The sequence below is a fragment of the Antechinus flavipes genome, chromosome 2 (genome assembly GCF_016432865.1).
Source record: "Antechinus flavipes isolate AdamAnt ecotype Samford, QLD, Australia chromosome 2, AdamAnt_v2, whole genome shotgun sequence".
In the NCBI taxonomy this organism is placed as follows: Eukaryota; Metazoa; Chordata; class Mammalia; order Dasyuromorphia; family Dasyuridae; genus Antechinus; species Antechinus flavipes.
Genome location: NC_067399.1, coordinates 187,222,657 through 187,235,544, shown reverse-complemented (window position 1 = coordinate 187,235,544; position 12,888 = coordinate 187,222,657). Strand labels below are relative to the sequence as shown.

Genomic DNA, 12,888 nt, shown 5'->3' with positions numbered 1-12,888 from the left:
AATAAATATATTTTGTCAAAGGTTTTTTTTTTGTATCTTTTGAGATAATCATATATTTTTCATTTTTGTTATTGATATGACCACTTATGCTAATAGTTTTCTTAAAATTGGATCAGGCTGGGTTACTGGTATAAATCCCAACTAGTCATACTGTATGATCTTTTTAAATATATTGCTATGATCTCTTTGTTGGTATTTTATTTAAAGTTTTTGCATCATTTTTCATTAGAGAAATTGATCTATAGTTTTCTTTCTCTGTTTTTGTTCTTCTTTGTTTAGGTATCATTACCCCATTTGTGTTATAAAAAAGAATTTGGTAAAATTCCTTCGTTGCCCATTTTTCCAAAGAGTTTATATAGTATTGGAATTAATTGTTCTTTAAATGTTTGCTCATGAATTTATGTAGTTCTAGGGATGTTCTGCTTATTTCAGAAGATAATTATCATAAAAGAATATCTGAATGTTATGAGTAGTATTCTTTTTGGAATAAATATCTGCTCTTCTAAAATGATAATTTAAAGGGGATATACACATTGAGATGTTTTTGTTGAATAAATGTTACCATTAAGAAGTCATATACTTTGTTCATACACATATATTTGTAGTCAAGTGCTTGTATTATATCAGTGACATTATTTTCTGCTATAATAGAGTGGTAAATGGTCTTAAACAGAAAAACAGAAGTTAAGACAGGTTATAAGAAACTTCTATTTGTATAGCCTATGTAGTAAATTCAGAAAGATTAGAAATGGAGAAGTGAGAGTGGCTAGCATCATTAGAGAAGACTTCATGGAATTGATAGTTCTTAAGTTGGACTTGTCCTTAAGGGGCTTATAATATAGTTGATAAGACATGACACACACACATACATGCAATTACTAGAAGATATAAGCAGGAAAATTTTCTTGAGCCATGGGATGTGAAGAAGACTTATGGTATTTATTGGAATTTTGTTTCTCAATGAAGCTGGGCAGGGCATTGATGGAGAAGGTTGGTTATAAGGTTGAAGGCCATTTTCTTTAACCTCATCTGCCTCTGGCATTGCAAGGCACAATGGCCCACAATTACTCCTGGCAGCTGAACATACACATTAAGTAGGCAAGTTGACAGGAATTGAACTTTTTAAGAGTGCCTTTGGGGAGGAAGGATAATTTCATTCTCTATTGCTGTCTTCTGTAAATCCCTCAGAGAGGAAGAAATAAACCTATTATAATAGTACCTTCCTGTACCTTTCAGCTAAATCCTGCTGCAAGGCATCGGTGGTGCGTGCTCAGTATGCTCAAAGGCCAGAAGTAAGTCTGAGACTAAATATACATGGCTTCCCTGGGAGCAGGCCTGGGAGGAGGCTGTCAAGATTAGATATGAGCACAATCACTGAACAAAAATTACCCATCAACAGAAAATATAAAGTAAATTCCACAATAGATTACATCTGCAGAAAATTTCTCGGAAATCTCAACAACCCTATTCTCTCCCCCAGCACAATAACTTTTCCCCAATTAAATAGTATATTTTTTGTACATTACTGAATGAAACAGTGTTATTAGTGGGAACTTTTGGGAATTTTCTAATATTCATCTGAAAAACATATGTTTGACAAACATTTATTAAGTGAGTTGTGTGTTTGATATGAGTATTCTTAGGATTGGGAGAGACATAATATTTAGGTAAGACAGAGCTCCTGCCTTCATGGAACTCTTTCTAGTAGGAGGGTTTGTATGTGTGTGTGTGTGTGTGTGTGTGTGAGATGGATCAGAAACAAGCACAAGTGGTGATAATATACTACAACATGAGTGCATTTGGGAATACTAGATGAAGTGCTATGAGAGATAAAAGGGAAAGGTTGTTACTGAGGAAGATGACTACAGGTGGTAATGGAACAAATAGCATTCTTTGGTAATTTGGAGGAAAGATATTATTTTACATATTTGGAATGGGAAAATTTTCCATTTTGAGTTTTTTGGAGGGCAAAAAGAGTAAAGCTAAACCCTAAGACCACCATATTTTATACTAATGTAGTATATATTATATTTTTGCTAATATATCCACTTAGCAATGATCTATATAGGAAAACAAAAACAATGGCTTGTTATCATTCTCCAATGCTAATAGTTAGGGGTAAGGTGGTCCAGTCACAGCGATTTTTCTAAACAGAAGAATAGATGATTAGGGTGGAAAATAAGGAAAATTAATCTGGCAATGGTGGGTAGAATGGATTGAAAGGAGAGCAACTGGGGTAAAGAAGGTGTTTAGGAAGCCATTATTCCTATGTGTAATATAAAAAGTTCTTGAGTTAGGTGATGGAAACAATTCAAAAGAAGACAAGATGTGAGATATTGAAAAAACAAACAAACACTGAGGCAGTTAGATGGCTCAGTGTTTAGAGCACCAGCCCTGAAGTCAGGAGAACTGACTTCCTAGCTGTGGGACCCTGGACAAGTCACTTAACCCCAATTGTCTCAACAAAAAAAACCCTCCCCCTCAAAAACCCCCCATCAAAAACCAATAAAACAAACAACTCTATAGCATCTGGTGACTGATTGGAAGATTAGGAAGAGAAAATAGAGACAACCCCAAAGCTTAGTCAGTCACCAAGTCATTATTAAGTTAGGCATTATGTTAAATACAACTGACATAAAGGAAAAAAATCTATACCATCAGGGAGGGTTCTAATGCATAAACCAACTCCAAAACCAAAAAAAAAAAAAAAAAAAACCTAAGTAAATACATGGTATGTGTATCTATATATATGTATACACATACATATGTACAAACATAAAAATGCACAAATATGTATACCTGTATTGTTTTTTATTGCCTTTAATACATACACAAATGTATACATGTATGTATATATATTCATTAACATATAGTAAAAATAGCAAGTCATCTCAAAAAGAAAGCAGTGGGGGAAAGGGAGAAATTAGTTTCTTTCAAAGGGTAGAATTTTAACTATCTTGAAAGAGACTAAGGGATTTATGAGGTAAAAGTAAGGAGGGAAAACATTCTAAGCATGAAAAACAGTCAATATAGTCACAAAGCCTAGAGTTGGAATAAACTGTGAAGAACTTCAAGGCCAGTGTTTCTGGCTTCTGAGTAGGAAGAGTACAGGAAGGAGTAAAGAATAAAAAGACTGGAAAGGTGAGAAGGAGCCAGGTGGTAAAGGAATTTAAAAGCCAGATAGAAGATTTTGTATTAGATCATGGAGGTAATACAGAGCTACTGATGTTTGGATGGATACCTATATAGTCAGACCTAAACTTTAAGAAGATCATTTAGCTGAGTGGAGGCTAGACTGGAGTAGGGAAAGACTTGAGGCAGGGAGACCAACTAGGAAGCTATTGAAATAATCCAGCAGTGAGGTGAGAAGATCCTGCATAGGAAGAATGCTGTGTGAGTGGAAAGATGGTATATGTGAAGAGATGTTGTAAAGCTAGACACAATAACTTGACAACAAATTGAATATGGTGGAGGCCAAGGCAGGGAGATTAATTAAAGTAAGGTAACAAAGATGACATGAGATCTTGAGTCTGTAGGAATGGGAAGATGTTGGTATTTTCAATAGTAATAGAGAAGTTCTGAGGAAAGTAGGGTTTAAGCTTTATGATTTGGCAAATAGGGATGCCAGTAAAAGAAATAGGGAAACAATTTGGTATTCCACTTTTTTAATTTAAAATTTTATTTTTATCTTTAAGTTTTATTTTAGATTTGTGGAATAAAACAAGCATTTCTATAACATGTATAATAAAAATGATTACCTCTGCAACTACAAATATATTATGTAAAATTTACTATTCCTTTTAAAGATATACTAAAGTTATATAAATTTCTTTTTTCCTCTTTTTTTCTTCCTTCTCTTTTCCTCCTCTCTTCCCTAAAGATGGTTACTATCTATAAGTACTTCTATTTCTGAATTTTTTCTCTCAATACAGATAGTGTTTTTCTTTATACATCTTTTGTAGTTTAGGTATTTACAATAGTCAAAATAACTTATTTGACAAAGTTGTTCTTAAAATAAAATTGCTGTTACTGTTTACAGTGTTCTCTTAGTTCTGCTCATTTTGCTTTTCATTATTTGATGGAAGTCTTTCCATGATTTTCTAAGATCATTGAGCTCATGATTTCTTCTAGCAAAGTAATATTCCATCATAATCATATACCACAACTTGTTTAGCCATTTTCCAATTGATGGGCATCCTTGCAATATCCAGTTCTTTGTTACCACAAAAAGAGCTGCTATAAACATTTTAGAAATAGAGATTTTTTGTATTTTTTCCCTAATCATCTTTGGAAATAAACTTTGTATTGGTATGGCTAGGTCAAAGGGTAGAATTCCAGGTTGCTTGAGTGGAATTCCAGATTGCTCTCCAAAATGATTGGGTGAGTTCACAATTCCACCAATAATGAATTAGTGTCCCAATTTTTCTCCCTCCCCTCCAACTTTGGCTTTCCCTTTCAATCATTTTAGCCAATCTGATAGGCATAAAATGGTATCTTAAAGTTGTTTTAATTCACATTTCTATAATCAATAATGATTTAGAGCATGTTTCATATAACCATAAATTGTTTTGATTTCTTCACTGGGAAACTGTCCATAATCTTTGAACATTTATATAGGAAATGACTTGTAGTCTTATAGATTTGATAAAATTATTTAAATATTTGAGATGAGTTCTTTCTCTGAGAAAGTTTATAAAATTTTAAATTACTTATCAGACTTATGGATAAGTAAACGATAGATAAAGAAGAGACAGAGAGCAAAGTTATAAACAATTTTAATTACATTAAATTAAAAAGTTTTTGTACAAATAAAACAAAAGTGGCCAAGATCAGAAGGAAAGCAGAAAATTGGGAAATTTTAAAAAAAGTCACTCAGCTATTCTTGTAAATATTAAAGTAATTTAAGTTGCTGGAGAGCAATTTGGAACTATGTCCAAAGGATTATAAACCAGTGTATACCCTTTAATCTAGCAGTATCATTATGGGAGTCTGTATCCCAAAGAGATAATAAAAGAGAGGAAAGGAACTACATGGACAAAAATGTTTGTAACAGCTCTTTTTTTTTTTTTTAAATAATAGCAAGGAATTAGATATTAAGTGAATGGCCATCAATTGGGAAATGGCTGAATAAAATATGCAATGTAAATGTAATGGGATAGTATTATTGTATAAGAAAGGAAAAACTTGGAAAGACTTACATGAACTGATGCTGAGTAAAGTGAGTAGAACCAGGAAAACATTCTACACAGTGGAGTTCACATCCAGAGAACCATGGAAATGAATACAGATCTAGGCATAGTTTTTGCACCTTAAATTTTTTTCTTTTTTTGTGTGTGTTTTTTCCCTTTTATTCTGATTTTTACTTGACAACATAAATAATATGGAAATATTTAAAATTATTGTACATGTATAACTTCTATTGGATTACTTGCTGTCTTGGTAATAGGGAAATGTAAAAGAGGAAGGGAGCAAAAAATTTGGAACTGAAAATTTTATAAAAAAATGAATTTTGAAAACTATCTTTACATGTAATTGGAAAAATAAAATGTTATTGAAAATTTTTAAACAGTGCTTTAAGTTTGAGTTGATACTGTGATTATCATAATTTAATGTGTATTTGTTCTGACCACAAAACTATATAAAAAGGTCCTTGAGGAAAGGACTTTGAGACTTTGTGTCTTTTCCAGTACTGTACATTTAATAGGCATTACATTATTGGACTGGAATTGTTCCTTGTTGGCTGCAAGGTTGTATTTAATATCATTCAGGGGCACATAAGGGAAGGGAAGAGTTCTTATCTTGGCACACAGAGGGGGCAATCATTGCTCTTAAGAGAAATTCTATAATTAAATTCACTTTAACAAGTATTTATTGACCGTTTGCCTTGTGTGGTTAAGTTGAAAGCAGCTTGTCCAGACTGTCAACTTTTCAGGGGTGAAAGCTGTCTTCTTTTTCTTTATTAGTATTCTTTTTCATCTTTCTATCTGGCATAGTGCTCTGCAAACAACAATAGATGCTTAATGGCTGGGAAAAATAGAAAGAATTGTAGTTGTTTTGCTCTAGATGTGTAGATTCAATATGATAACATAATATTTCAAGTTGGTTGTTTTATTTAATTGGCCACTGGAAGCACTGCAAAAAAGATTTTCTACAAAATCCTTTTGGTTGACAAACTATGTAGACTATACCTTCCTATCTGTCTGTCTATCATCTGTCTTTCTATCTATTTATCTATCTATCTTGGGTTTTTCTGGGGAATTTAAAAAAAATCTTTAAGTATTTTTTATTTTATTAAGCCTTCAAAAATAAGATTTTCATTTTGCCTTTTATCATTAACTGTGGTTGGAAGTATCTATACTTGATTTAGAAAGCAGCAGTAATGAATTCAAATATGTTGTTTAGGACAATTTTTGATTTCTAGACTAGAAAATTGTCTGCTTTTAAACAAAGGTATCTCAGAAACTGGTTGACTAATTATTCATTTACCATTATATTAAGAGTCCTCTATGGAATTTATAGACAATCTCAAGGTCCAAGAGGAATATATGTAACTGAGCTGTTATCAGCTCATGAAGAACATATAAACTTGTACACTTCTCTGATTAACCTTTTTGATGAAAAATGCATGTCATCCATTTTCCCTTGTACTGTTCAATTTGTTAGACTGTTCTCAATGTGATGACTTTGAGCAACACTGAATGACCTTATTAGAGAAACAGTTTCAGCAGTTAATGAGATGCTTTTCTCTTCCCTAATGGTAACCACACGTATTGTTTTATTTATTTGTTTTCAATAGGTTTTGCCTGGCATTCTGCAGAAGCATTGCTGTATCTTACCAGACAGGAATACAGGTAAACAAATTTCCATTTTTTTGTTTTGGAATCAGATTTTTTTTAATGCGATCTCATAATTTAGGCATTGAAGATTGTTGTTTTTAGAATTGTGCTTCAAACGTGGAAAAGTGGGAGAAATTGGATGCTCAGTTCCATATGTAAGTTGAGACCCATTGAGACCATTTTTCATCTGGAGAATTAGATTTGCACATTTGTAGTATTGTTGGCTTTCTCTTCTTGAGGAAAACTGGTAGTAGTTTTTATAGTTGTTATGTTCACTCTGCAGTCTTTTTTTTTTTTTTTTTCAAATTATAAAAAAGACTGATTCTGGTTAGCAGAGCCCAGTGTGCCAGAAACACTACATTTGGAGTCTGTTTGCAATCAAGGCTTTTATATTGATAGTCTAGGTAGGAAATGGATAGATGGTTTGTGCTTAAAGCCTTCTGGACTGCAATGAATAAAAGAACAGGATGGGAGTCTTGAGTTGAGAGATGGTATCACTGTGTAATTTCTCATGGTAGGCCAGAGGTATTTAATTTGAAGTAGTAAGTATGAGGCTTTGGGATATTTTCCAAGAAACCTGATAGTGAAAAATTATCTGAAAGGAAATTTTGGAACATTGTGCTATTTTGCAATAAAAAAGAAAGAAATCAAGTTTACATGTCCTAACCCTATAACTCCTATTTACAAAGTCTTCATCTGAATCTTACTGTTATACACAGGAAGGATCCACTTTCCTATTCCAGTTGTTTTCATAACACAAAAATGTTAAATTAGTAGAAGAATAGATGCAGCCATACCAGTCTTTTTTCCTTTATTTTAAAATTTCCTTCCCTGAATGCCTTTAGAAAGACCTAATATTGTATATGTAGCACAATTATATTCCTAGGTATTTTGGGGTTATGATTTTATCAAGGTCTGATCATAGAATTGTAATTTCATTTTCATTACTTTAGATTATATAGTACCATTTGTTATTTTAGTTTTTATATATTTATTGTTTTATATGTTTAAGGATTTACCAGTGTAGCAAACTCCCAGTGTGCAGAATCTCTCCATTGATGTGGAATGGCAATTTATCTGTGACTCATAGTCTTAAGGTTAAAGTTGCCTATAATATTAAGAGGGACTTTCCTTTGGTCACACAATCAGTGGTATGTCAGAGGCAGTATTTGAATCCAGAACTTTCTGACTCAAAGTCTAGTCCTCTTTCCATTATATCCAACTTTTAGAATAATAGTGTTGGTTTACTTCTGCTTGACAGAATTTAACATATGGGAATCATATTCTGTTAGGTATAATTAGTTAACATTACTTAATATAATCCTTGTAATTTCTATTGTAAATGGTTAACAATCTTGTTGTGGAATATAGTTGTCATTTAAAAATGGCAATATGTAAAATTTTTGAATCCCTAGAAACACTTTTCTATCTGAGTGTAATCTTTTTCTAATGGAAAGAGATAACTTGTATTATTGCCTAAAATCAATGTCAGTTCACAGAATTCTATTTACTTCCATTTTGCCTGTTTATATGAATGGCTGCTGGGAATTTCAGAGTTTTATTGCTATATGGAGCTTACCGATAAAACTGGTTGAACTTTTTAACAAAGTGGATTTCCCCCCTCCCCATAAATATACTAATAAAAGCTCAATGGAAATTTTAATAACTAAATTGCACTAAGAAATTAAGACTTTGGGAAAAGTATATGAGCATGCATGGGGTGACCTATTTTGATGAATAAAATAGTAAATGAGTAAATTTATGTTACAGAGTTCACTGGATATTTTCCATGTTATTTTTTTTTCATTTTGAGAAGCCCCTAAATTCATAATAAAATAAATTCTGATTTTATTTTATGTTCTTTAGAAATCAAAATGGGTTCCTAAATGGTTATTAAAAGGCATCTTCTTTGATTATTAGATAATTTCAAGGACATAATGAAAATATGTAAAATTAAACTTTAAAAATTTGTTTTTTCCTCTATTCTTTCAAATGACTGACAGCTAGGGCCCAGAAGGCTGGCATTTAGTAACATTTAAGCATGAACAATGAAAGGAATTGTTAGTCAATTTTGTTGAAAATGTTTATATGCTGTAATACTTTACTTTCAAGTCAGGTGAAAAAAAGACCCAAGGCTATCACATTGATTATGGAAACAGTAAAGATGTTATTAAACAGAGGAAGAAAAAAGAGCAGAGTGGAATATTAACTTTAATATAGCAATTTGTTTAGAATTGAAAGATAAATAAGTCCTAGCTATTGACATACAGTAAAATTTGATCTTGGGTGTATTAAGCTATTAAGTTATTCAGAAAATGATATTTAGAAAATGTTTTGGGCACACAGACATTATTTGACATTAGTGCATTTTAATCATGCACGTGAAATGTATATAAAGAGACATCTGTATTACATTGTAGGATGGTATTTGGATTTCTCCACTTGATAATTTATAAATATGATTTCATATTGTTTCTAAAAAATGGCCAAGTTGCACATGAAGGATAGTGTAGGGTATCTTTCCTGTAATTATTAAATCATGAATCATTTTTAAAAGTAGAAAACAAAGCCTACACAAGACTTTTATTGTTGATCAGACAAAATAATGCAGGATATCAGAACACATCTGAGTTATCACAATATACAGAAATCATAGAACTAGCTAAATAACAAATGTTTATTGGAAATTAAAATTGAAATGGTATTTATTATATCCTGATACATATTCTGAAACTTTCCTGTGATTCAGAATAGATTCACTTTAATTTGCCAATTGTTTTGGGAAAGTTAAAATTTGGAATGATGTTTCAAAGAAAAGGAGTCAAGCTATATTATTATTCAGTTTATTTTTTATATAGAAATGATACTGACCGCATAAACATATATTCTTACAATGGGGCATCTGAGTTATCTATAACAGAATCTAATTGGATATATAAATATATACCATTGTTCTATCTTTAGGGGGAGAGGTAGTGCAATGGTGGTGGTTGAGGAAAACTCTTTCAAATATAAAAAACAGATATGGCTTCTCTTAAAATTTTTCCATTGTAGTCTCTAATAATCTTCTGAGTCTTACTGGCTAGAAATTTTATTTGTTCCTTGGCCAGTCTCTTTTTGTATAGAGGTTGTTAATGCTCTCTTAGTATTAAAATTACAGTGCAAATTTCTGCTTTTTTTCCCTTGATTTTCCTATGCTGATGGATGATAAGATCTGAAAATATCTTTGATGAAAAGTTATTTATATACCTGAAACTAGCTGGCTAATGAGTGATGACATTAAATTTGCAGGCAAATTTTGTGATATGCTGATTGAACATACTTGATTTAGACCTGAGTAGAGTTTGTATATCTTATTCCCTAGAAAGGCATGGAAAAGAACTCTGTGACAATGGTTGGGATGAGAGAGGGGAGAGGGAGAGACCATCTTTCTAATCTAGAAGAATTTGACATTACTTTTCTTCACAAATTTTATGTTTCATCCAAATTGGTCTATTTGCTGTTTCCGGTAAATGATACTTTATCTCCTTCTCTGTGTAAACTCAGTGCAAATTGTTCTCTTCACAAACTTTCTCCCATGTTCTCCCTTCTTACCTCCACTTGCTAGAATCTAGCTCACTTCAAATTCAGTTCAAGTGATACCTCTCATATGAGACATTTCTCAATGAACCCAGTGGTTAGTCCTCTCCCCACTTCCAGAAATTACTTTGTGCTTACTTTGTACATATTTTGTGTTTAATTACCTTATAGACATATTTTGCCCAAGTAGAATTATAAACTACTTAAGGATAGGCATTGTTTTGTTTTTGTATCTTCAGCATTTAGTACAATATCCATCTAAGTAGTACTTAGTAAGTGCTTATTAAACATGTATTAAATCCAAATAAATTAAATCTCTAAGAAATGTCTATTCTTATGGTTGCTCTTAACCTTCCACTTGACTTCCAAGTAATTTCTTTTGAAGTTCCATGTTTCCTATTCTTTGAATTTTCTGGTTCTAATAAATCAAAATCCCTTTTTTTGGAACTCTTCCAGAATAGGGAGGCCAAATGCTTCCTATCCATGGGACTGAGTCTAAAGTTTAACACTGTGTGTGATGTCTTGGATGACCTTCTAAAAGTCAATAACTCTTTCCAAAATGAGTAAGTCACTGATATCAATTTTTGAGTGCGAGAACCATTATTAATTCTTTTTTCAGGGCTTCAAATTCCCTTCCAATTTGATGCACTCTCTCTTTTTTCCTGACCCTTGTTTGGGCTAAGCTTTCAGTTTGTGTGGTAACTATCTATGGTGGGATACAATTATGCTCCCTTGACACTGATTTCAGTAGCCTTGTTTGTAATGAATGGTGGTTATTTTGCATCTGAGTTTAGGTTGACTAGTATTTTGGAGAGATCAAAGGAACTTTAGCACACATTGCTGAGAGAGCCATATAAATACTTCTGAATTATTAATGATTTCATTTTAAATTTTGTATTTTTGTACCAGGTATTCAAAGCCTCTCATGATCTGTTGTCACCCTACCTTTACAGCCTTATCTTGTATCACACTAGTTAAGAAAAACTAGACAATATTTGTCTTCCTCAAATGCCTTGCATCTTCCTATTTCTGTGACTTACACTATTCCCAATGACTGTAATCCATTCTGTCTTCAACTGCTTAATTCCTACCCATTCTTACAAATAAACTGCAATTGAGAAGCTTCTTATAAGATATTTTTAAAAATTATTTTCCTTGACAGTCATTGCCTTTCTCTAGAGATTTCACATAGCAGTTTCTTTTTAAAAGCACTTATCATGTTATAGAACATGAATTACATGAGAAGAGATTATATTTTGGTTTATGCTTCTTGATGCTTAGCACGTTACTTGGTACATATTAGGTACATAAAAATATTCGGTGAATTAAATTTAATAGCTTGATCAAATCCTTCCTTCCTTCTTTTCTTCCTTCTTTCCTTCTTTTCTTCCTTCCTTCCTTCCTTCCTTCCTTCCTTCCTTCCTTCCTTCCTTCCTTCCTTCCTTCCTTTCTTTCTTTCTTTATTTCTTTTCTTGACTTCAACTATGATTTTAATGTGTAGGAAATCTCTTGTTTGGAAATTTTCTCTCACTGATTCAGTTTGGCAACTTGTCTGAAACTTATAGTCTCAGAGAACTTAGTCTTTTAGTCTAGAGAAAGTTGTGGTCTCTGAGTATTTATACTCAAGGTCACAAAGCTTGTTTGAGTTGGAGGCAAGACTTAAACCTAGTTGTTCTAGATTCCAAGGCCAACTAGTATATAGAATTATAGAAAAGGTGATAGATTTAGAATCATAGAATCTGAAATAAAATTTTATCATTTCTATTTACTTCTTGTATGACATAGGACAAGTTATTTAACTACTTTGACCCTCAGTTTCCCTGTCTATAAAATGGTTAGACCAGATGTTTTCTTATAGCTCCGAGTCTATGATCCTATGATTTATGTGCCATTTGCCTCATAAAATAAGGTATTATTAGCATTCTACTGATGCTACCTATAGATAATCTAGGGTTAGTTATATTTTCTTACTAAAACTGAATCATTCTTGAGCCTATAGCTATGGAATCATAGTATTATAATACCTAATTCAAAAGCCTCTCCTACAAAGGCTATAGTTACTATTAATGTGGCTTTAAAAGACAAGTGAAATATTGTAGAAATGATAGTTTTAATTGTCATTTTTAGAAACGATTGGAAGTGGTAGATTGATAGAAGCTAAAGAGAAAACTTTCCTGCTATTGATTGTAGAGAAGTTGTATAATATACGAATGAAACTATTTTAATCTTTATCTTATGAAGTGAACAAATACAATTCTTGAGGAGGAATGCTATTTGATATCATGAATGAACTGACTAGTGAAACTTTATATCCAAGAATAAGGAAGTCATCTGCAGTTACAGCTATAGGTAGAAATGCTTTTGGTTATTTCTCACTACTACAACATTATACTTCTTTGTGGCTTTGTATGTATATATTTGATTATTATTAATGAATTACATAATCTATAAATTATATATTGAAGTATTCCTA

At 32.0% G+C, this 12,888-nt stretch overlaps 1 protein-coding gene across 1 annotated transcript in view; it reads left to right on the top strand.

Annotated features, from left to right (window-relative positions):
• Positions 1-12,888, top strand: part of DLGAP2 (DLG associated protein 2) — a 1,170,371-nt gene that overhangs the window by 190,846 nt on the left and 966,637 nt on the right. The window contains exon 2 of the mRNA XM_051976005.1: positions 6,797-6,851. Coding sequence (XP_051831965.1) covers positions 6,797-6,851 — 55 coding nt within the window. The remainder of the gene's footprint in view (positions 1-6,796; positions 6,852-12,888) is intronic.